We start from the raw sequence: 26,112 nt of genomic DNA, 5'->3' as shown, positions 1-26,112 counted from the left end.
AATGAAAGAAGTGTTTTAAACAATCTTAAATCGAACAACAATATTATAATAAAGCCAGCAGACAAGGATGGGGCTATTGTTGTCCTTAACAAAGATGACTATATCACGGAAGCTAACCTGCAACTAGAGGACACTAATTTATACAAAAAACTCTCACATGATCCTACAACACACTTTATTAAGACCATAACTGATAAGCTAAAAGAACTCCTCCAAAATAGTAAATTTAACAAAAAGACCTTTCAGTATTTGATACCCAAACAAGCTTTTCCTGGTAGATTTTATCTCTTACCAAACCAAACAATCCTTGGCCGATCCATAATTTCTAACATAAACATGGCTACTGAAAAGCTTTTGTTGACCAATACATAAAATGTACTACTTGTACCCTCCCTTCTTACATAAAGGATATTACTCACATTCCTAATATCATAGAAGATATTAATACTAACGGACAGTTACCACCCAACAGTTTTCTTTGCACGATGGATGTTTCCTCCATCTACACCAATATTCCACATGATTAAGGACTAGAAACTCTAAAGTCTTCATTAAACCTTTCTAACCAATCAGAATCTCAAACAGTAACCGATCTTGTCAGCCTAGTTTTAACTCTGAACAACTTTGAATTCAATAACGAACATTACCTTCAGTTTAACGATACTGCAATGGGTATGAAAATGGCTCCCACTTATGCCAACATTTTTATGGATCATATTGAAAGCCAGCTTTACAACTAAGCCCTGTAAAACCTCATACATGGAAACGTTACATAGACGACATATTTTTCATTTGGACAACCAGTCTTAACATCACTTAAAGAATTTATCTCATATGCAAACTCCTTTCACAAAACAATCAAGTTTACCTTTGATTACTCTCCTACCCAGATCAACTTTCTTGACGTCACTGTCTTTAAAAATGACGGAATTTTACATACTGACTTGTACAAAAAAACCTACAGACAGATCACAATACTTTCACTATAAAAGCTGTCACCCCGTTCACACTAAACGGAACATAGCTTACAGTCAAGCTCTTGGAATAAAGAAAACATCCTCAGATGAAACAGACTACTGGAAACACACCAAGGATCTAAAACAAACTATGTTACAAAGAACATATAAATATACCGAAAACGACAGACAAATCGAAAAAGCTAACAATACTCAGCGGAAAAACATCCAAAATCAGAACAATACTAAAGTTTTAAATATAATTCCTCTTATTATTACCTATCACTTTAAACTCAGAAACGTTTCACGAATTCTTAAAAACATTTTCATCTCATACAACTTAACAGTCGTCTTAAAACAGATATTTCCTGAAGTTCCCGTTGTCTCTTTCCGAAAAAGCAGAACTCTAAAAGATATCCTTGTTCACACAAAAGCAAATTACATTCCACTAAAAATGGTTGTAACCATGCAATAAATCTCGTTGTCAAACCTACAAGTTTATAAAACTCACTGACTCATTTTCTGACAAGCACAACCAAAGAAACCTTAAAATATCCAAAGAAATCACTTGTGGAACACAAAACACCATTTACCTTATACAGTGTAAAAAATACAATCACCAATATGTAGGACATACACAAACAACTCTTAGAGAACGTTTCAACAACCGTAAATCTACTATTAACACCGAAAAAGATATCCCTGTTGCTTAACACTTAACCAACCCGGTCATTCCGTTAACGACGTTACTCACATCGGCATTGAAACAGAATTTAAAATGCTGATAGAAAGATAAAAGAAGCTTATTGGGTCGATAATCTAAACACTGTTCAATCTTGTGGAATCAATTTTTATTCTTTGCTCATTTCTTTCATGTAGCGTGAACCCTAATTTTTCTAAAACTTACTATCTACTTACGATAATTTTCCATACCTGTTTGTATAAATCAATTAGCTTAACATCTCTTTTTAATCAGTCTCCAGGTGCCACCTATATTTCACTTAAGCACTTAAGTATATTTTTATTTATGTCTTTTTTAACCATTTCTATATATATATATATCCCTAACACCTTTTTACATTGATATCCAACTAATGAGTCGTGACTGTGGATCAAATATAAACAACGAAAATGTCGAATGTAACATATATAGATAATTTACGGTTTGGTTGTAATTAAGCACAAAGATACACAATGAGCTATTTGTGCATTGCCCACCACGAGTATTGAAACAAATACATTACGAAAGAGAGGCACTACCAATTGTAACTTAACTTATAAATCAAAGAAATCGTTTTCATTCTAATAAGATGTATAACAGCGGATATTTATATTCAATAAATTGTGATTTTAGAATATATATATATATATTTTATTTAGTTTCTGTAATGGCGGTATCACGTGGTCCATAAAGTCGTTAAAATAGTCTTGTTCTAGTTGCTTTGTTCTCTACAGTAGATACGTTTTTCTGCAATAGCCAGGGGTGAAATTCTGTTGATACTCACAGGTACTAAGTACCGGGACTTATTTGAACTGCTTTTTCGTTTTTTATGTTTACACGTAGATTTCTTCTTTAGAAAAAAAAAAAGGTCCAATTCTCCCAGCTGAGTACTTCTAAATTCGTCTGATACTTGTCGGGAAATACAATAATTTCAGTTGTGAAGGCATTATTTGTTAGTTAAATTAATGTACTTTGTAGTGAGATTATATAACTGATACGACCCATTTATTTAACTAAATAAATTATCGTCTTAAGTGAACTGTCATTTTAAAATAAGTTATTATAACAACTTACCCTAAAATAAACAAAATGAACTAACGATAACATTTTGTGCCTAATTTTATGATAACTAGGTTATAAAAACGTCTAAATATTCCCAAAATTAACTGGAGGCTAAGCCCGTATGGTTTTGCTTTTGAAATGTTGGACATTGTAATGACATCTGTTCTGTTAACAGATGCCATTTTGTTTAAAAAAAACAAAACAAAAAACATGCCATTGCTCATTATAAATGGTGTCTGGCCTAGCGTTTCTGAAACTGAGGTCAGCGGATCCGCAGGGGGCCGCGAGTCATATCCAAAATTTCACAAACATACGTTTTGTAGAATAAAAAAATCATAAGATTAAATTTATATGTATTAAAATATGAATAGAGCTTTTCATGTACACAGAATATTTTTTTTATCAAAAAAATCGATAGCTTTGAGGGTTCGCGAAAAAATTAAAATTAAAAGGGGTCTTTGGGTTACTTAAGAACCACTGGTCCAGTCATGTCGTATTCCAGTCGATAATTGCAGTCTTGTTTGCTTTCACTCATACATTTTATAAAGTGCATTATATATATAGCTTTTGTACGTCTTGCATGTTTAAAATAATAGATAAGTACATTTGTGAAAATACTAGACTTTCAATTACCTTGTTTCGGTGATTCGAGAGATTAATAACTGCAATATGACTGTAACAAAACAATTTTCACAGAACGCATGCCATTTCCAAACCACGTACAGAAGAACTTCAAGAGTGTCTAAAAAATAATAAAAGAAGTCGGCCACCAAAAACCTGATATAAAACAAATATTTATACAAATCTGAGAAATGTACGTAAGTATAGGCAAAATTTTAGGCTTTATGAAATACGTCCTCTTACGACAAAAATTGGAAATACATTGTTAAAAAGTCTAACTCGCAATAACCTTGGGAATTTTTTTCAGTAATCAGCAGTATCTTAATTACATTTTCGAAATGAATATATACTTTCATAGATACGTATACTTCTCTCTCTTTTTTTTTTTAATTCGGCGTTCGTGTGATTATTAAAAAAAAAAAACTAGGGTACTAGACAAAGTTACAAGTTCGGGGCAGCAAAAAAATTCCAAATTCATAGCATTATAAAATTTTTCGGTTATGTTTTCAAAACATCATTAATTATATTCATAATACCATATTTAAATACAAACACGAATATAAGATAACACACATAGGTTAAACTTTGCCTATTGGCAAAAACAATACAGTTAAGCGATTATTATAATATATAAATAAGTTTAAGTATTTAGGATACACACGCACACGATTATTTTAAAATGTTACCATCATCTCGATTTACAAAAAATAAAAATAAATATTAACGTTTCTGTATTTTTGACTTTTTCCCGATCATGAGGCCTGCATAAATAATAGTCAAACTAAGATTTTTTTTTTTTTATTCCTGTAAACTCCCATAGGGCCGTAACAACACCTCACCAACGGAAAGTTGTTGTTGCAGTTACTTGTAGCAGGTTGGTTTTTACGAGGTGGAGTTGCTAGCCCCGCGCCCAAAAATTATCCTTTCTCATCCTGGACTTGGGACCAGGCAAAGGCGGAGGTTGGTATGTTTGGTGTGATGGGGATTCGAATCCGCGACCCTCAGATTACGAGTCGAGTGCCCTAACCACCTGACCATGCCGGGCCCAATCTGACCATTTAGACCAGTCAAATGTAATGCTACCATCTATAATATTTCTTTGGCTTTAAAATACACACAGTAATAATAATGTTTAATTATATATGTTTTACTTAGCCTGTTATTTTGAGATTATTGGGAGGTACCCCCCCCCCCCCCAGCTCCTATGCCCCTGCTGTAGGTATGTAAAATGTAACGCACACATTACTAAGTTAGCTTGATGTAATGCCTCAATAAATACATTTCATGAAATTCAATAATATTAAAATATCGTATAAGTATTTTTTGTTCTTCAATTATTGGCTTCAAACTGAGTAAAATGTAATAAATCACCCATTTATTATAATGACTTGTACACACCGTAGGAAATAGCCAAAACAATAATAACCTGTAAATTATTAGCAAAAGAAACTGTAAAGGTAAAGAGAGTTACACGTAAGTTAAATTAGGTAAGAAATTAACCCAGTGCAAACTTACTAAATGACTGAGATAAAAAATTTAACCACACTACCTCGTCTTCCACTCAAAACGTTGCCTTTGTACTGGACAATGACTTCTAAAATAAGTACAAAATGGCAAACATATTAGTCAAAGATTAGAATGGAGACTTCAGTGTCATTCAATGAGCTAGGCAAACTCAAACAACAGGGCGTTGATAAAAGCAGCAGGCTCCGAGACCGCACCCCAGTCCAAACTGGAGCAATACCTTCATTTGCAACGTGATGGTTATGATTACTAGTGAGATCTCTTTGACCCTAAATGCCATTTCAAAAAATCTGAACACATCTCCAGGTTCTATTAACAAGTTTGTTGGATATACTCGACTGTTTCCATTTAATTCAAGAGTTATGATTAGATAGTTATATAGCGCGAGTGTTAAATTTAGTTATTTTTAAAAGTGAAACTTTATTGCAGGTTTATTTACGAATCATACGTTGTGTAGTTCAATAGTTATGAATGGGTGATTGTTATATTACCGCGTCATGTCATTAGAACCTTCCGAGTTCTCTCGTTGTTTTCATTGAGTATTATTGCATCATACTATCTCGTAGTGTATAGAACGTTCTAGACATCTGTCGGGCTAAAAATACTAGTCCATATAAGCTGCGTGATTGTGAGTTTAGCCATAAAGAGCGTATAGTGACGATTTCTAAAGAGAAATTATCAACTATTGTATTGCAATAACATAGTAGATGAGAATAATTTGTCTTTTCGTTTGCGTTCTAATGTAATTAAACCAACCTATGACGAAAAAGAGAATTATTTAAAGCTCTGGATACAAATGTGATAACCCACGGCGTAACGAACATTTGTATACACGTTTGACTTGTTTTAATATATTATTTTAAAAACTAGTGGACCGTGTGCTGTTTATTTATCGTTGAAATTCATCGCTTACTGTAAAGAATCCGGCCCATACATAAAATATGACAAAGTTAAACAATGATTCGATTAGATTACAAACCTTAGATGCCAAACGTTTACCAGTTTCTAGCCAAACTTCAAGAATAAATGGCTGTTTTCAAGAGATAGACTGCTGATGAAACCGAAATTACTGCAATCCCTCTTAACCACATACCTAGGTGTCGATTCCTTGGCCAATCCAGCTTCAGAAGACATTCGTGGCTTTAGTTTGCTCAAACATTGTTTTCAAAGCTGAAATACACACAAACTGGAAGATCTGTGAAACGCTTGCCAAGATGTACAGTGTGGTCTAAGACTGTTTTTGCTATTTATGGGGCAACTAGTTCCCAGAACAGCAAGGAAATTGGAACACTGTTCGAACGTGATTAAACTACACTCAAGAAGAATATTACTATTAAATGGACAAATTAGCTAAAACAGGAGATTATAGTGATGAATTACCCGCGTAAGATGGTTAATAGTACATTTGAACAAGCAGGAACTTTGTATTATAAAGATATGTTTTATTATGTGGTTAATCTAACTCAAACTTCGTATGCAGAAGGCCTAATGGAGTGGGACACTTTGCTGTACTCATCTATAATGGTTGTAATCTGGCAAATTAACACACTTTCCAGTTATATTTCAGCTAATAACTAACATCCACAACGTTTTTAACTCACAAAGTTTTTTTTTTTTACATTTTATTCTAGCATGGAAAACTTTTTTTTATAAAACCAAAGGCAAAGTAAACAAGTTTTGTTTCTCAGGAACGTTTTTTATTAACTCAATTGGCATTAGAAAGAATCACATTTCCTACACTTTTTTGTTCTCTAAAAATCAACCAATGTGTTCGTAATTTCACTGTTATGAAGAGTTTGTAAATATTAAGTCAAGAAATGTGTGCAAAATATCTGTGAATATTGGATTCACACATACAAAGGAAATATGATAAAAAGTCTGATAAAAACCTGTACTGTAATAAAGAAAAAAAAATGCTAACGCAGAGTGATATTTGAAAATAAAGATAGTTCCAAGTTATTACATTTAATTCACATTCTTTATTAAAATGATACCTAAAAAAATGAATTTTTTTATCTCTATAGGTTCAATTTATTGTGAATAAATACAAAATCTTCATCAGATTGAAAGCTTGGTATATTTGATTCCAAGTTTTCACTATAATACTTTACAATTATAACTTAACAGTTTCAAACACATTCTAAATCCAAGTGACTACAGCTCTCCACCATTAATAAACATATAGTTCATGCTAGTAATACAAACAAACCATGAACAGAAAAAAATATTCTTTTATGACACAGAATGGACTGAGTACACAGAAGTTAACATTCAGAGGAAATGACATAAAACTTCTAGTACACACAGAAGTTAACATTCAGAAGAAATGACATCAAACTTCTAGTACATCATTTCCTCTGAATGTTAACTTGTTTGGTGTACTAGAAATTTGATACCATTTCCTTTGAATGTTAACTTGTTTGGTGTACTAGAAATTTGATACCATTTCCTTTGAATGTTAACTTGTTTGGTGTACTAGAAGTCTGATGCCATTTCCTTTGAATGTTAACTTGTTTGGTGTACTAGAAGTCTGATGCCATTTCCTCTGAATGTTAACTTCTGTGTACTAGAAGTCTGATGCCATTTCTTCTGAATGTTAACTTCTGCATCAGACTTCTAGTACACCAAACAAGTTAACATTCAAAGGAAATGGCATCAGACTTCTTGTACACCAAACAAGTTAACATTCAGAGAAAATGACATCAGACTTCTAGTACACCAAACAAGTTAACATTCAAAGGAAATGGCATCAGACTTCTAGTACACCAAACAAGTTAACATTCAAAGGAAATGGCATCAGACTTCTTGTACACCAAACAAGTTAACATTCAGAGAAAATGACATCAGACTTCTAGTACACCAAACAAGTTAACATTCAAAGGAAATGGCATCAGACTTCTTGTACACCAAACAAGTTAACATTCAAAAGAAATGGCATCAAACTTCTTGTACACCAAACAAGTTAACATTCAGAGGAAATGACATCAAACTTCTAGTACACAGAAGTTAACATTCAAAGGAAATGACATCAAACTTCTAGTACACAGAAGTTAACATTCAAAGGAAATGACATCAAACTTCTAGTACACAGAAGTTAACATTCAAAGGAAATGACATCAAACTTCTAGTACACCAAACAACATTCAGAGAAAATGACATCAAACTTCTAGTACACCAAACAACATTCAGAGAAAATGACATCAAACTTCTAGTACACAGAACATGAATATTTGGCTTTATTAGTATATGTACAAAGAAAGAATGGAAAGGGCCAAAAGTATAACAGCCGGAAAAAATGACATTTTCATGATTTGCTATCCCACTGAAGATTGAAAACAGAAAAATCGGAAAAAAAAAGCCATATTTTTTTCAAGGAAGTGTCATAAAATCATACTAAAAAAACCCCAGGTGCTTGTAAGTTGCTTCATATCTCATGAAAAGGTCTTTAAAATAACATTTACATCTTGTAGTTTTGTTATTACATAAAGTTGCCAGGTGCTTGTAAGTTGCTTCATATCTCATGAAAAGGTCTTTAAAATAACATTTACATCTGGTAGTTTTGTTATTACATAAAGTTGCCAGGTGCTTGTAAGTTACTTCATATCTCATGAAAAGGTCTTTAAAATAACATTTACATCTTGTAGTTTTGTTATTACATAAAGTTGCCAGGTGCTTGTAAGTTACTTCATATCTCATGAAAAGGTCTTTAAAATAACATTTACATCTTGTAGTTTTGTTATTACATAAAACAACTTTATGTAATAACAAAACTACAAGATGTAAATGTTATTTTAAAGACCTTTTCATGAGATATGAAGTAACTTACAAGCACCTGGCGACTTTATGTAATAACAAAACTACAAGATGTAAATGTTATTTTAAAGACCTTTTCATGAGATATGAAGTAACTTACAAGCACCTGGCAACTTACTCCAATCTAAGAAACTTGTTCATAGAACAAAAACATATGTTCATGTAAGGGATCTACTAACTTTCAAACCTGGCAAGAATTAATACTGAAAAAGGATAACACCAGATTATCCTAAAATGATGCCACTAACATCACCATAGTGTCACATCAAGCAACAGACTTTAATACAAATAATCTTTATCACCATTCTGTGTAATAAAAAAAAACACATCAAGAACTACACCATGTTGGAATGCATTTGTAGTCATTATACATTTCATAAAAAAAGTGAGAACACATAAAACCACACATTCGTTTAATAAATTCATTCACGTTAATTCAACAGCATCATATCTGCAAAAGAACCAGAAAATAAAACTCTATGTTTATATAATTGTGTTGAAAGAAAACTTTTTATCTGGTTCATGGTTCCAGTTATATGTGTGGACTCTTAAGACGATAAATTACAAAATGTTCACTGAAACATAAGCTGTTCTTATCATATAAAATTTTCTTGCTAAACACACTTTATGATTTATGTATTTTTGCTTTCATAGGTACACTATTTCCTAGGGTAGTGTACTAAGACTGACTATTAAATGTTGACGTTGAGCGGTGGAAAGTATAATTCCTTTTAAACTATGAATTAATGTATTATTTTACAAACCTCTTTTTAACAACATTAATTATTTTAATTTACATCTACTCATTTGATATTTCTCTTGTAGAGACAGTTGAATAATCTAATAATCATCGTTGACTTATAATTTACTAAAGATGCAGGTCATTCATACAATCTTCAGTCAATTAGTTTGATGTGAGAAAAAGTATAACCCAAGTGCCTAATCAAAAAAGTTATTTTGGGAATTTTTTTTTGAGATCATAATTATCAGTACTTTATTTTTTATAGACAATTGAGAAGATGATGTCACAAGACTAATCAGAATCTTTATTTTACTTGACAGCTAATTCTTCGGCACAGTATGGTCGTAGAGCTTCCTGTTTGGATGAAAAAACAAACTTGAAAATATCAATAATTCAGGAGCAGAGATTTATATAAAAATCCAAAACAAAGTTGTTGTTGTTTTTATCAAATTTAAAGTACTATAATCACAATGAATCATTAATTTAAACAAAACTTGTCTACATACATTGGTCTACGATTAGTGAAATGAATACAACTGTCACTTAACACAAATCTGCTTCAACATTAATTTAAGGAATTTGTTTTAGATTACTGCATTTTAATCATTATGCTGTAAACAACAAAACAGGTAACAGTGCAATAAGCTTTATAAATTTATAGTTTTTTTTTGTTTATTGGTAACAATCAAGTAAACTGGGATTATGGATCGAGAAAAATTGTTCAAAAATACAACTACAGACTCACTCCAAAGAAAGCTTAAAAATAGTTTCAGGCCTATCAACCGTTATATTTAATGGTGGTGGTACTTATTTCTCGTGTTGTACACATGACCCCTGTACTAGTGACACACGAGACATTTATTTCACCAAAACATAAGGCTGTGCAATTTAATGACATCAAGTGTCTTTTGGTTAAAAATATACAAAATACATTTATTTGTCAGATATTGACAAAGATTAAAAGATTAATCTTTTAATTAAAAGATTAAAGATTAAAAAATAGGGAAAAATAAAAAAGCCTAAAATCATTTTACAGAAACATCGTGTAACATAAACACAAATTTACAAAACAACAAACATGTTATGGATGCATACAGTTAAATAGCACTTGGTTTTGCCAACGTATGTAGTACTGCAACTACCTCGTTATGAACACATGGAGATATCCTATACAAATAATCTCATACGAATGATTTGTAACTGACATTTTGTGGAATAGCATATTTCAAAGTGAAAATATTTTAATTGTTTTAGCTTTTATTTATGTTTACCTGAAGATATTACTGTTTCATATTCTGCAATACATAGTTTTTAGAGAATCTCCAGTAAATGACCATAAACTTTAATTTTAATTTGTATTTTTGTTTCTTCAATTTTTTAAATAGCAAAATTGGAAAATTGAAGGAAATACCATTTTGTTTTGTTTTGAATTTTGCGTAAAGCTACACGAGGGCTATCTGCGCTAGCCATCCCTAATTTAGCAGTGTAAGACTAGAGGGAAGGCAGCTAGTCATCATCACCACCCAACTCTTGGGCTACTCTTTTACCAACGAATAGTGGGATTGACCGTCACATTATAATGCCCCCATGGCTGAAATGGCAAGCATGTTTGGTGGGACAGGGATTCGAACCCGCGATCCTCAGGAAATACTGGAAAATACATAAAACCTCAGGAAAATGGAAAATACAAGACTCTAAATAATCTGCTTTTTTCAATGCTTTTTAATCACGTTTTTTTTTTTATTAAATAGTCAAAAATACACATCACAGAAAGAGTATGTAACAGATGATTTAATACAATCATTATTGGTTTAAGATGTTCTATCTGTTTTATATTGCATAAAATATTATGACTGTTATTCATTGAAACTAATGGTTCATCTATATCATATTAATCTATAGTTTATTACAGTACAGATAAATAAAAAATTGGGAATTTACAAACCTGTAAATAGGGATCGTAAAAAAAGTAAGCAAACAAGGCTAGAGATACCGCAGACATTATTTACTCAAACTACAAATCCCTATTTTGGCTCCATGCTGCTATTTAGAATTACATTTGGTGGAGACAAAATAGGGATTTGTAGTTTGAGTAAATAATGTCTACAGTATCTCCAGCCTCATTTGTTTACTTTCTTTATGCTCCCTATTTGCATGTTTTTAATTCCCAATATTTTATTTATCTTGTTTGCAGTAACAAGCTGATACGGTTCATGATGATTTACTATAGCTATTGACTATTTCATCGTATTAGTTCAAGATGTAAAATGTTAAGCTGCAGATGGAGATTGTCATGGGGAGATTGTATGAGCATATAGTGAGCATTTATTGTTTCTGTGTAACTAAATTCTCTATATATAATGCATAGCAATGTGCAAATATATGCCTAGACTAAGACACAGTCCCACTACGCACATATAAAATGTTACCAGTAGAAAAGCAGCTTTTTCAAATAAAAGATATACATCTCAAACATTTTAATAAACCTTCATGTTTTTAAAGTAATTATTCTACTAATGTGTATAATAAAATTTAATATTATGTGTATTGATTTTTTAACTCCTTCACTTCGTACATAATATAGGGGTTGGCTCCATAAAGACACCAATTGTATAGTGTACAAAACATTGAGTATCTACATGTTACAGTGATCTAATGTTCCTCTATTATTGGCTGGTAATTCCTGTTTCACCCTATACTTATGCTTTTTAAAGGAACATCAGATATTTGTAAGAAAGCTAACTTCAAGGGGTAATAATAGCATCGTTTACAATAGAATTATGATATTTTTAGCTTATGTAAAACATAGAAAAAAGAAATCGAGTTTACAATACCCCACGACTTTCACACTACCTTATTTAGTATTTGATAAAAGGTTTGGATGCAATATATCAAGCCATTTTTGTTGTAAGCTAGCAAGAGATTAATAATAATAATAATAATTATTATTACAAATAGCCATTTTGAGCAGATTTTCTTTTCCTTGTAAGTCTAACATGTTTGCTTTTTTGTACATTTTTATACATGTACAGCCTCAGCAGTCAATAGTAAAGGTTTTAAAGTGTTGATTGAACTGAATCTTTATTGTTTAAGGTACTTTTCGCCCAAACGTTCTATTAGGGTTTTGTGCAATTCATTGCAATCGCTATTACGAACCACTATTGTGGTCCATGATAATTAATTAGAATTAAGTAATTGTTTTTAATACATATTTAAAAATATTTTATTTTTAATTGCAACGTAGAATGGCTTATGTTCGTTCATTATTAGTAATTTATTGAGAAACAAATTTTTGATATTCCTCCCTATCATCAAGTACACCTACATAATGGTAAACAAGCATCTAACATCATCATCTCTAAATTGTCTCCGATTTATTTTACTTATTTTTGTATTTAACACCATTACTTCTTGAGATGATCGTTCAGCACAAAACATTGTTAGTACAATAATGATTATTTCTCATCAGTGTATACCGATTTTCTTTTGTGAAATAATTAGTAATTTGCAATTAATTATAAGTGGTGGTTCTTCTCTATAACATAATAAATCTTAATTATTAATTACAAATCTAAGTTAAATGCAATCCTTAAGTGTACAATAAACATACTTTAATCTCATTATTGAAGACACGACTCGAGTTTGCTGCAGCTGTGGACATAGTAAAGTTGTATGTTACAAAACACGTCAACACCTTGTTAGAAGAATGGTTACAACTTACCTCCAAAAGCAGAGCTTTCATTTAAACAATCAATAATCCAGTCAGTGTTTGTTTCTGGTGACAATCTAATATAAATGAATATAACAAATAAATAAATATATATATATTCAATTCTTATGTAACTTTAGGCATTCTCACTACACATTACGGGGATAAGCTTCTAACCTAACGCAACTAACCACACATTTTTATTACAAAAGTAATCAAATTACACTCTAACAAAAATATAAAAGACCAGTAATACTATAATGAAGACTGACAAAAACAGAATTAGGTTTTATAAGCATTACAAAACCAAGTTGACAGTACTGGCTCAGGTGTGTATTTTTCACCAATCAGTTTGAAGTAATTTCTATACTGCTGTAGTACAGGGATGTACAATTTGTTTTCCATCATTTTAGATAAAAAAAGTAAATTTTTCCAAAATTATTTTGTTTTTTCATAGTACCCATTTTGGACACAGTAAGGCATTCATACGAGTTACTAACCTCAGCTTTTTCTAAGTGCAAGTAGAGTTTAGTGTGAAGGCAAAAACACACGTATCTGGTTCTCTTACAGGAATAACAAAGCAATTAATTAGTGAGCTGAGCAGTACCTGTCGACGAAGCAGATAATAGCTTTGGGCAGTCACACCCTTAGTTTGCACACCTTCCACTAACCAAATGAGGTATCTTGTGCATAAACTACTTATGTGAGGAGTACAAGAACAACAGATCTCTGCTGACTATTTACGTGAGGAGCACAAAGAACTACAAATATCTGCTGACTACTTATGTGAATAGTATAAAACTACAGATCTCTGCTGACTATGTGAGGAGCACAAAGAGCTACAAATATCTGCTGACAACTTTTGTGGCAAATACAAAGAACTACAGATTTCTGCTGACTACTTATGTGACAAAAACAAAAAACTACTCTGTAAAAGCTATAGGAGCTCCTACTGAAAGTTAAAACACTGAAATTCACATAAAATCTGAATTCTATAGTGCAAACATGAGCTTAAATACCTAATTAGTGTTAACTCCTTAACATGCCCAAGCCCATGACTACTTATGTGAGGAGTACAAAGAACAACAGATCTCTGCTGACTATGTGAACAGTACAAAGAACTACAGATATCTGCTGACTACTTATGTGAGGAGTACAAAGAACTACAGATTTCTGCTGACTACTTATGTGAGGAGTACAAAGAACTACAGATTTCTGCTGACTACTTATGTGAGGAGTACAAAGAACTACAGATTTCTGCTGACTACTTATGTGAGGAGTACAAAGAACTACAGATTTCTGCTGACTACTTATGTGAGGAGTACAAAGAACTACAGATTTCTGCTGATAAGTAGTCAGCAGAGATCTGTTGTGTTATGCTAAATTTTCTTTGTTTATAGTAGTGAGAACTCCTAAAGTTCTTGTTTAGTGTTAAGTGTTCACATTCCATGTGTTTAACCCTAACTATTCATTTTCATTTGTTAAAGCATGAGTCAGTTCTTGCTTTCATTTTCATTTGTTTATGCTCACAAGTTAGTTTTTTTTTACATTATGCATGAAGTGTTGTAGTGCTTCTGCCATTGTAAGAATTGTTTACTTAGTAAAGTTTTTTCTGTGAAATCCAAGTAACAACTTGAATTTCACAGGTATTTAAACTTTGTTTTACCGTAAATTACTTAAATTAACCTGAGGTTGTTTTAGTATTTGTTTTTGCTCTAGTGTAATTTACAGGGGAGGAACAACATGTACTAGCAAGTATTATTTATTGTTCAAATCTTCATTGTAGCTCTCACTATTCATATACTTTCCACTTTAAAGAACACACGGATCACTTACCCTTTTGTTACCACTCTCACTACAAGTAGTTCAAAGTGCACATGTAATGACCTTTTACAGAGTTACATTCAAAACTTAATTAAATTACTTTATTATCAATGTATACCAATAAACTGGGCATCAAAACTTAGTTAGTTCTTAATTTTATAAGGAAGTATTTTGAAAAATCCTCAATCTCCCCTAGTATGAAAAATTTACATTTTTTTCTCTATGTCTTCTCCCTTTCTCTAATTTATCATCATCATCACTCTCTGAGATATGGAATTTAACATAAATTACTCATTATAATATAGATATGATTAAGGCAGTCTAACTTGTATAGCCTACAACCTTCTGTTTATGGAATTATAAACTAAAAAATCAGACCCATTTGCCATGCCTACCTGCCACGTCCTCATTTACAAATTGCCAATAATTCTTTACAACATTTTCTACTATATCATTTATAACCAATAGAAAGAGAAAGTTTTAATCTATTGAGTGACATATAATGTAATGTTGTTTCTTAATTTACTTAAAGGGAAAAACATCACTGAACTAGATAAGAATAATAGAACCATATAGGAAGTACTGGACTTTACCATAAAATCCAAACTGGAATAGAATGTACTTACACAACATAGGCAATGTTTTCCGTGTTGTCCACATTTTGAAGGATCAGATCTTGAACTTCTCCAAAGCCACAAAAATAATCGATCAAGCTGGATTTACTAATACCAATTGGAAGGTTTTCAATTACTAAAGTTCTTTCTACAAATGGTATAGAATTACCTAAAGTTGTATTTCGAACACCTTGAACAGCTAAATCAGTTTCGTTACTCTGGACACTACTATACGATTTAGTTGTTAACTCGCAATTAGTTGATTTCTTTTTCTTAGCCTTTTTCTTTTTTCTTTTTGAGGAAGCTTTGATATTTAAATATTGAAATTCCTTTTCCAGATTTTGAGTGGTATCAATCTCTTTTCTCAAATGAAGAGGCGCATCAAGATTATGTTTTAGAACAAATTCTTCTGATTGGATAAAATTAGATTCCTTTGCACTGGTACAGATGCCACTGAGTTTACTGTAAGATGGATTTTTAGTTGTCTCAGGACACCGTGATTTCTCACTATGTTTCTCCATTGCTTGTTTTCCTTTGATATCACTTTGAAACCCAAGTGACGAAGAACGGAAAGGAAGTTCAATTTCTTTTTCATTACCCATATCATTCAAGCGTGGCTCATTCTTCAATGAAACACTACAGACTGATATGTTTGAAGGAGAAGTTTGGTAACCTGTAAAGCTGTCCGTACTTAGATCTGTCTCTTCTACCTCAGTGGAATACTTGACAATGCGTGGAGGTTTTGTATGACAAAATCTCTTTCCAAGTAAATGTTTTTGAACAGATCTTTGCTTTTTTTCTTCAAAAGTATTGAGATGATTTTTAACGCTACTTATCAAATCACCATCATCCCTAGATTCATTATTGCCTGACATATGGATGTTTTCAAAGGAAGAATGACTCTTGTTATAAGTTTCCATATTCTGGAAAAACAATTACGCTGTATTATAACTCATTACTGGCCACACACACTGAAAATAAAATCAGTTACATTACAAAACTAAAGAATCAACTATAAAAACATAGTATCAAACTAGAAATGTAAATCAATTAGAGGCCAACATTTATTGGTGAATTTAACAGGTCTCTACCACACAATCCCTACATGGCTAATTTTGACATAAGAAAAATTGACAAAAGCACAGAAAAATTGAAAACTGTATATATCACTGCTTGGAACCTGCACGAAGGTATCTTTGTATCAAATCCCATGTTAATTGGGTCAAAATATGACATATTAATTAACCAAATACCTCAAAATTATACTTTTTTGTGAGCTCTGGAAAATTATAGAATATTCTCACTTTGAGTGCTTAAAACCTAATTTTATTGGAAATTTTCTTTGTATGTTTATGTATTTGTATGCACAACTTCAAGTTATACATGTATTTCTTGACTAATATTACATACCACTGAAACAGGAATTCTTCCTCGACCTCTTCCTCTTTCAGATCCATACTCGTCTTTCTGCTCAAAATAAAGGTTTAAAAGTTTAGAACCTTTATAATGCTGAAAAAATTTATCTTTATTTTTTCATATACTAAGTTACTTTCATCAAACAAATTAAATTATCAAAAATACTATTATATACATAATTTTAATTGTGAAAGAGTGACAAACATGACCAACATTTTTACTAAACAACTTTCTATTTCATTATGAATCTTGTTAGACCTACACCTTCTGTACTGTATTGTAGTGGATTATACATACTACATTATATTCAGTAAATTCTTGTTTTCGTCCATTACAACTGACTAAACAAAACTTGACAAAATCATCTATTTTCTATGCAAGATAAAATACATAGGATTAGTGGAAGTAATTCAATATTAATGCTGTTTGTTTCTATGGTACGTACAAGGACCATACAAGAAGAAAGACATGGACTCACAAGCTACTTGGTCCATAAATAGTTTTGAAAAATGTGTTTAAAAAAAACTGATACAGCCTATGTGGACCCTATCAGGATCAACTGCATTTTAAAATTATTAAAAATAAAACCATCTGTGTAACTTTGCTTACATGTTGTATGTTTATTTCAGACCTCAAGAAGTTTTGACTAAATCTCAATGACTGTGAAATCGTGAATGAAGTAATTGGATATTTTTGAGGGAATTTTACAATTGTTTCAGTATTTTTGTGTTTTAAAAGAGTTTAAGAAAGAAGTTATAACAATTTTCTGAGTTTTTAAGTGAACATATACATGAAGAAATGGCGCAAGTAAAAGATGCCTGTGTTACGAAATAAGGTCAAGAGCTAAGAAAGTACAGCTAGCTGATTAAGTGGTATTGAGAATCACGAGTTCAGAGATATAAAAAATGAAATAACAACAGAGATGCTGAGAAAAATGCTAGTCATGAGTTGACAGTGATAAGTTACTGATGCCGAGTTAATAGTACAGTAAAGGCCACTATAAAGTTTATGATAGCATCTCAAATCGGTGCTTTGATGTGAGATCTGTTACTCGAGACTAGTGTTGTAGTACAAGTAAAAAGGCAACTGGAGCACTCACCATCACACTAACCAATTACATATTTTGGATTAGCCCTAAGAATTGCACAGATTGACTAATAAAGTGTTAGATCTACTTGCAGGTAGTTAGGAACACTATTTGGAAAGTCAAAAGAATACAAAGAAAATATGGTTTAAAAACTCGTGTCTAGGGCTAAAAAATCAGCTCTCTCCAGGAAGAATTGAGATTCTTCCCATAGTTGCTGATAATCCAGAAACTATGAACATAGAGGTGTCCCAGCTGCAACATTTTACCAGGACAACTGTGTTGTAAGTAAGGAAACTATTTCTCTCTTAGTCATATAATGTGGTTGTAGATTGATTATAAAGAATCATATCAAAGTTAAGAAAGTAAACTATGTTAGGTGTGAGTTATAATTATCAGTGCTGTTAACCTAAAGTGTTCTTTTATGAAGAGTTAGCAAATGCTTCAAGCTTTACTAAAGTGTATTTTATGTTAAGAAACTTGAATAAATTTGATGTATTGTGTTGAATATCAGTCTCTGGATCAGTTTCTTTAGTCTAACCATAAATCTCCTCGAGTTAGTGACTTGTGAGCTCCACTCACCACTGCAATCCTCAAATAAATAAATTTGGTTTAATCGATAGTATAGTCAAAACTCCAACGACTAGCCCTAAGGGTGCTGTCCATTACATGAACAAGCTATAATAGTGCATGAAGCAAATAGCTAGTTTTATGTGAGTTATATTCTAAAGTTGGACAATTTGTTAATTGATTAATCACCGAGATCATTAATTGATTACATTCAGCTAAACAGTTATTCTTACAAAAGACTTGGATAGTTCCAATAATTTAAAACAGTAATAATCATAAACAATAATTTTGATGAGTTGATTATTTCTGTGAGTCGTAACAAATTGATTCTGATGAAGACCACTGAATTAATCAAAAACAATAATTTTGATGAGTTGATTATTTCTGTGAGTCGTAACAAATTGATTCTGATGAAGACCACTGAATTAATCAAAAACAATAATTTTGATGAGTTGATTATTTCTGTGAGTCGTAACAAACTGATTAAGCTGATAAACATTGAATTCATTAAAAACAATAATTTTGATTAGTTGATTATTTCTGCGAGTTGTAAGAAACTCGTTAAGCTGAAGAACAATGAATTAATCAAAAACAATAACGAAAAATTATTGGCAATATTTCCATTACAAACTAAATAGTTGAAATAATTGGAAAAACTAAATCTCATTAATTGAATACTTTTGTGACATTAATCGGTTTATTCATTATTTTAATTAAGCAATTATTTTATGTTATACTGATCAACATAATCAATGCTCATAGGTTGTCAATTATACTGATTAATGGACTTAGTTGTCCAGCTCTATGACATTCCATTCTTTTATTATCAGTATTAGTTAACTTGTTTAATATGTTTTGACTTTTTTTCATTTATAATTTATTCACATAAACAGGCAAACATTTTCAGACAAAATCAACTCTCAAATCAGTGTTATGGGTATATACTGAAGTAATACATCATACGGCTTTAAGAATTAAGAATATTCTTTCTTGCTAATATATGTATGCATGTACATGAAACTTTTGTAGAACGAATGCTTTGAGTTTTTTCAAATGTAAGAAATTCTTGTGACTGAGAATGTGCATGTAGAAGTTAGACATATTTTATAGTAAGAATGTACCTATCAAGTGGAAATTTAAAAATATCATGTGGGTCTTGTAACTACTGAGTGATTGGAAGTTAAAAGATCAGGTAGCCCTGTAACTACTGGGTGGAAGTTAATAATGGATTAGGTGGGTCTTCTAACTACTGAGTGCAAGATAATAAAGGATCAGGTGGGTCTTGTAATTACAGAGTGAAAGTTAAAGAATCGGGTCAGGTTTGTAACTGCCAAGTGGAAGTTGATGGTTCAGGTGGGCCCTGTAACAACTGAGTGGCAATTAAAGAAAAAAGTGAGACCTGGAACTACTGAATGGAAATTAAAGGATCAGGTGGGACTTGTAATTACAGAGTGAAAGTTAAAGAATCGGGTCAGGTTTGTAACTGCCAAGTGGAAGTTGATGGATCAGGTGGGCCCTGTAACTACTGAGTGGAAATTAAAGGAAAAAGTAAGACCTGGAACTACTGAATGGAAATTAAAGGATCAGGTGGGACTTGTAATTATGGAGTACAAGATAAAGGATCAAGTAAGTAATGAGTGGAATAAGTTAAAACATCAGGTGGGTCTAGTGCAAAAGTAAATTTGAAACTTCTGTAATTACTAAAGGTTAAAAAATTAAGTAAATAAGAACTTCTTCAAGATGAAAATACAGCTAATGCATGGAGTCCACAACACCAACCGAGTGCAATGAACAAAATAATTTTGAGTGAAGAAACAGATACTCACTGATGGTCGAGGTAATAAATGGGTCCACTGTGTTATGAATTCTGCCTGAGAAAGGCTACGCATACCTCTACCCCAACAACACCAAGGAACTGCTCTTTCGTTAGGGTTACCAGAAGGTGTATTCATGGTGTTATTGTCTCTCTTTAGATCCATCATATCAAACATGTTAATTCACATTTTTCTACGTAGACCTGCAGTAACTGTAGTCAAATATACAAGTCACTCAGTTATTCAATAATTCATCCTGAAAAATTAATACAAGCACTCACACGTAATGCACAAGTAATTGCAAAATCATGCATATATAACATAATCTTTAAGAGATTTTTGTTTCACACAAGCTTCAGAACTGTAAAACATACACGTCAAACATTATTCTAAGAAAGTTATCACACTGAGTAACTACATCTGACCGTTGTGGTCATCACGATAAAAAACCATCACTTCATATAATCTCCAGCGAATCTTCTAAATTTATCCTTCCTGAACAATTTTTAGTTTCTCTGATAATATAAATCTTCTCAAAATCTATTAATATCAAGAGTAATGTACTTTCAAAAAATATTTGCTTGTTATGAGAAACTTCGAGTTCAAGTATATAAAACAAGCAAAGGCATTATCCCTACAGCACATTAAAACTTCTTTAAAAGAATCTCTTACCAACAAAAACTTCACTGCAGCTAAACTTAAACCCAAAGTACAACTATGTTTCTTAAAGTTTAATGACACCTAAACTTCTGAAAAAAATCTTCACTTTATTTAAAACTTCAGCATCTTTCGTGGTAAGAATGTAATTATCAAGTGGAAGTTAAAAATTAAGGCTAGTCCTGTAACTGCCAAGAGGCTTGCATAATAGTAATATAATGTGTACTGTTTCACATGTAACAGTTCTAGAGATAATACTAAGAAATGGATTTGATAGGGTAAGCTTCAGATTTTCATAGATTATAGAAGAACTGGAAACATCTGTTGATTTAAACAACAATAGACTGGATAGCATATCAAGGAAAGAATTCAACATTTAGTTTTCCTGCAATTTAGTTGGTTGGTTTTTCTTAAGCACAAAGCTACACAATAGGTATCTAAAACACAATTTTAAGTGTCATAAGTCCAAAGACTTGCCATTGAGCCACTGGATGGCTTCCTGCAGTTTAGAGTTACAATGAGTTGATTTAGGAGCTCAAAAATAACTGGAGTTGGCCAGAATAAGTATAAAAACTCTCCATAACTTTAGCTCACATAACAGTGAAAATAATAAATTTAAAATTACAATCCAGTCTCGTCTTAAATAGGCTGATTTATAATGCAATACGTACGGGTGCATTTTGATAATTGAAATCAATGTTAAGCTTTTTGTTGGGTATATCATAAGCAATGGAGTTGGAAAACAAAGTTTATTTATGCTGTAATATATATATATATGAAAAGAAACACAGAACTCAAACTATCAATGTTAGAGTTCAAGGGACTTGACAAATCTTTAGAAAGTGAAGATCAGGTCCTTATAATAAGCATCAGCTACAGCTTAAATTCACTGTAGTTTCACCTTGAATATTTTTAAGTTGTTTAGCTGAGTGCTGGGGGTGTGCCAACATGCATATGTCTCTTGTGCAGAGCCCATTTGCCTCACACAATATAGAAGAGTTCCATTACTGATGGTTTCAGTAGCCTTCTGGCTGTTATCTGTAGTATTGATCCCACATCTATTACCGTTCCTAGTTACACCATATAGTACTTTTCTTGTTTCAGCAATCTCATTCCATCTAATTGTCAATGAAGACCTTTTATGGTTGCCACTTTTGCATTAGTAGTGCAGAGGAGGTCAATATTCTGTCAGTAACACCGTGCAGGATTTGATATAATGGCTTCTTTTGCAAGCTTATTAGCTTCCTTGTTTGACTTTACTCCTGCATGGCCTGATCTTCCCATGCAATTGCTTTGTTTTCTGTCATCCATCTAGGGACCAATCATTCCAAATTTTATGCAATACTGTCAGCAAATATTATGTTGGTGGCACTAAATTTGTGGTTCATTACTTTCAGCAATCCAGAGCAGAGTTTGCTTTATGGCTTGCAGCTCCATCTTTGAGCTGCTTGCCCAAACAAGATGGACAAATAGGTCCCTTGTTGTCTCAAAATATTTAGTTAGTATTAAATGCATAGGATTCATATACATGTACAAGGTCTCTGAAATGTACTTACTCTTAAGGCCACAGGCACAAGACTGAGAAAAGTATTGGTTATCTGAGGCATTATGGGATATGTTTTAGAAATTGTGTTGAATGTGTCTGTCACATAGGTACAGAAAGCATCAAGAGCTGAAGAATGGGGGCTGTTGAACAAGTTCTTAATTGTTTAATCACTTCAACAGATATATACCTGTAGTTTTAAATGAGGAATTCTTATAAACTCCTATTAATTCTTCTTCACTTCTTTCAAGTACTGAAGCAAATGTTCAAAGTTTCTTCAGTAAAAATACCTCAATTACAAAACTTTCTTGCCCTCTTACAAAAACAGTCTAGGTTTTCCTGAATTGAAAATCTACAGAATTAGCCTTTTCCAGCATTTTAATACCATCAGCAAATTTAAAACTATTATTGGTCATAAAATATCCAAGTCTTCATGGCATAAATAATAGGCCATAATGTTTACAATGCAAACTAATCAAATTCTTTAATTTGAAAAAGATGCACATTTATCACTACTCTCTGATGTCTCATTCTGAACTAATTTCTGAAGAATGTAATAAAAAATTTCTGGAAATTTATACACATCTACACATACGAGGATTCTATCATCCAAAAACAACAACAAAAAAAAAGAAAAAAAAAGAGAGAATTGACAAGTTTTTAATAGAAAATACTTTTTAAAAATACAATGTTGAGTTTAGCTTATTAAACGGCAATTACGTAACATGCTTTTTGATTAAACTTTGGTAACATTACAACAGTAGTCAATCCAACAACGACATGTGTAACATTTTCCATGAACCTATTCTTTCCAAATATGAATAATACAGTTTCTCATACTCAAGCTTTTCTAAAATAACTTACTCTTTAGTAATAACAGAACATGAAAAACAATTTCTTGCCTTTAAAAAAATTCAAATAAATAACAAACCATATCCAAACTATATTTTCGGATCGAACTTACTTTTAATATTCAACAAATTGTAGTGTAAATACACCCCTTAGCTCCTGAAGGACTTGTTAAACTGAAAGTACCACACGTGTTCATTTTCTCTGTACCGAGCCTTCATTTGAATATCATTTTCAAAATCTACATTGGATGAAAAAAATTTTTTTTTAAATAGCTTTATTTTATTTATATCTTAATGTCATTCCAATACGTTTATCGTTGTTTATATCTTTAATGACAAGTTTAATATAACTAGGTCAACCTCCAACAGGCTGTAGCAAAAAGAACATAAAACAAACTGACTAAAATACTAACAAATTTTGAAATTATGTAATAAAATTATAAGCTTTTTCTGAAACAGGACATAAACAACGGACCTACATTCTTAGCGCTATCTGATGTTGAAAAATGTATGTCTTCTGAATTAATTCAATATTTTGGGTAAAAAGACTATAAAAGTTAAAATTAACTAATTAGAATAATTGCCTTAACGTGATTTGGTGATGATAATAGAGCTATTAAAAGGCTGATTGTATATTTTCAAGAAAATACTTGGTTAATTTGTCCAATAAAGGGAGTGTTTCTATAAACTTAGTCCTCACACATACATGACCGTCAATGTTGCCAATTCTACTTATAATAAGCGTAATCGGGCTTGTTTTTTGTTTTGTTTTTAATATTCGCTTTAATTTTTTATAGTGTCGTGAATTGTGGTATTTTCGGCTTGTTTCATCCTGAGGTCGCTGATTTGGACTTCTTTTCAGTAGCTGACTTAAAAACACAGTGAAATGGTTGTAGGAGTGGTTTCGGGGATTGACTGGATTAATTAATTGCTTACACATGATTACAATTTTTGAATCATCTTATCCCCACACATGTCCATGCCTCTCCCACTTGACACATTTTACATTCCAATTAAGTAGCACAAATCGCCATTTTGAGAGTAAGCCATAAAAAAAAGTATGACGCCAACAAAAGCGATTGGTTGGTTATTTTAGAGCAAAGCCACATTGGGCTATCTGCTATGTCCACCGCGGGGAATCGAACTCCAGATCTTAGCATTGCAAGTCCGTAAAATTACCACAGTCCCACCGGGAGACCAAAATGGGCAAAATATGGAGAAAATAAAACAAGGATAGGGAAAAGAAAAGGAATTGAAGGATAAGATAAAACCTGTGATCGATGATGACAGTAAAGCCTGCATACTAGTTTCGATAAATACGAACCCCAGTGGCACAACGCTAGAATCCGGGTTTAGATACCTGTGGTGGCCAGAGCACAGATAGCCCATTGTGCTTAATTCCAAACAAACGACAATCACGCCGCATTAAGTTATAATACCAACCTATACAGATGTATTTTTGCCCCCCACCTTCACGTGATTGCTCCAGAAATGAAACATTTGTAGTAGTTACGTCGTTAATCACGTGAGCAATCACGTGATCGCTCAGCACTCTTGATGTGTATCTCGATTCGATGCCCCCACCCCCCGCTTTACAAAATTAAATAAAAACATACTTCATTAACGGTTGCCAATTCTGCTTAGAAACTACGGAATTATTCGTTTGTAATTAAGCATAAAGCTACACAATGGGCTATCTGTGCTCTGCCCACCACGGGTATCGAAACTCGGTTTCTAGCGTTGTAAGTCCGCAGACCTACCGCGGAATTGAGCTTGTCCTTTCCCGCGGTCACTTGCTATTTTGTTTTGTCGGTTTTTGTAATACTTTGTTTTTGGTTCTATTCGATTATGATGAAAACTGAAAATATAACAAAAATGGACAATTAAATATTATATATCGAACTAATCAAAGCGTAAACACATAATAACGAGTGACTGACTTAAGGTTTGTTCTTTTGGTCTGAATTTCGCGCAAAGCTACACGAGGGCTATATGCTCTAGCCGTCCCTAATTTAGCAGTGAAAGACTAGAGGGAAGACAGATAGTCATCACCACCCACCACCAACTCTTGGGCTACTCTTTTACCAACGAATAGTGCAATTGACCGTCACGTTATAGCGCCCCCACGGGTGAAAGGGCGAGCATATTTGGTGTGACGGGGATTCGAACCCGCAGATTGCGAGTCGAACGTCCTAACCACCTGACCACGCCAGGCCCTGAATTAAGGTTATTTAATGTTCACATGATAGTAAATGAAACTTGGGAAAGATGTTCTTATTTTCTGACCGAAATCTGGCAACCCTGATGACCGTAACATTATCAATAAATTGATTAGTGTTAGCATTTGCTATTAGTTAGAAACATGTAACAAAATAATTGTTTTAATGTCACCAGAAGAAAATCAAAGAATCTGATCTAATTAACTTGTACGTTATTCGTATTGTTACTAGCTCGTATCAACCAAACGAAAATAAGTCAACTGAATAATAAAACAGAGGCAAATGAACGTGCAATACTTTCACGTGAATAATGATAATTTACCAAATTAAGAGCGATTGTATAAAAATAAAATAATGATAAAAAACGTTAAA

The 26,112-nt window shown here is 32.3% G+C and overlaps 1 protein-coding gene across 3 annotated transcripts; it reads right to left on the bottom strand.

Moving 5' to 3' along the window:
• Positions 1 to 8,633: 8,633 nt before the first annotated feature.
• Positions 8,634 to 23,977, bottom strand: LOC106467970. Of its 3 annotated transcripts, XR_002612522.1 has the most exons (7): positions 23,635 to 23,977; positions 20,483 to 20,682; positions 16,997 to 17,053; positions 15,599 to 16,509; positions 13,161 to 13,225; positions 8,804 to 9,793; positions 8,634 to 8,716 (listed from the first exon to the last, which is right to left on the bottom strand). XR_002612522.1 is itself a non-coding variant. In XM_022396216.1 (6 exons), the coding sequence occupies exons 4-6, from the start codon at positions 16,504 to 16,506 to the stop codon at positions 9,744 to 9,746; spliced, it is 1,023 nt and encodes a 340-aa protein (XP_022251924.1). In that variant the 5' UTR covers positions 16,507 to 16,557; positions 16,997 to 17,053; positions 20,483 to 20,682; positions 23,635 to 23,977; the 3' UTR covers positions 8,640 to 9,743. The 3 variants fall into 3 exon arrangements, 2 of the variants coding, with proteins under 2 accessions (XP_022251924.1, XP_013783815.1); XM_022396216.1 differs by having other exon boundaries at positions 8,640 to 9,793; positions 15,599 to 16,557; XM_013928361.2 differs by having other exon boundaries at positions 8,640 to 9,793.
• Between the last annotated feature and the right edge of the window lie 2,135 nt (positions 23,978 to 26,112).

Source organism: Limulus polyphemus, unplaced genomic scaffold (assembly GCF_000517525.1).
Source record: "Limulus polyphemus unplaced genomic scaffold, Limulus_polyphemus-2.1.2 Scaffold2815, whole genome shotgun sequence".
NCBI lineage: Eukaryota > Metazoa > Arthropoda > Merostomata > Xiphosura > Limulidae > Limulus > Limulus polyphemus.
This window is presented reverse-complemented; position numbering and strand designations above follow the sequence as displayed.

Coding starts and splice junctions, on each gene's coding strand:
- LOC106467970 (XM_013928361.2), bottom strand. CDS start 20,647: ATGTTTGATATGATGGATCTAAAGAGAGACAATAACACCATGAATACA. Junction 16,510..16,996: donor GAAGAATTCCTGTTTCAGTG/GTATGTAATATT, acceptor TTGTTTTTCCAG/AATATGGAAACTTATAACAA. Junction 9,794..13,160: donor TGAAAGCTCTGCTTTTGGAG/GTAAGTTGTAAC, acceptor TCATCCAAACAG/GAAGCTCTACGACCATACTG.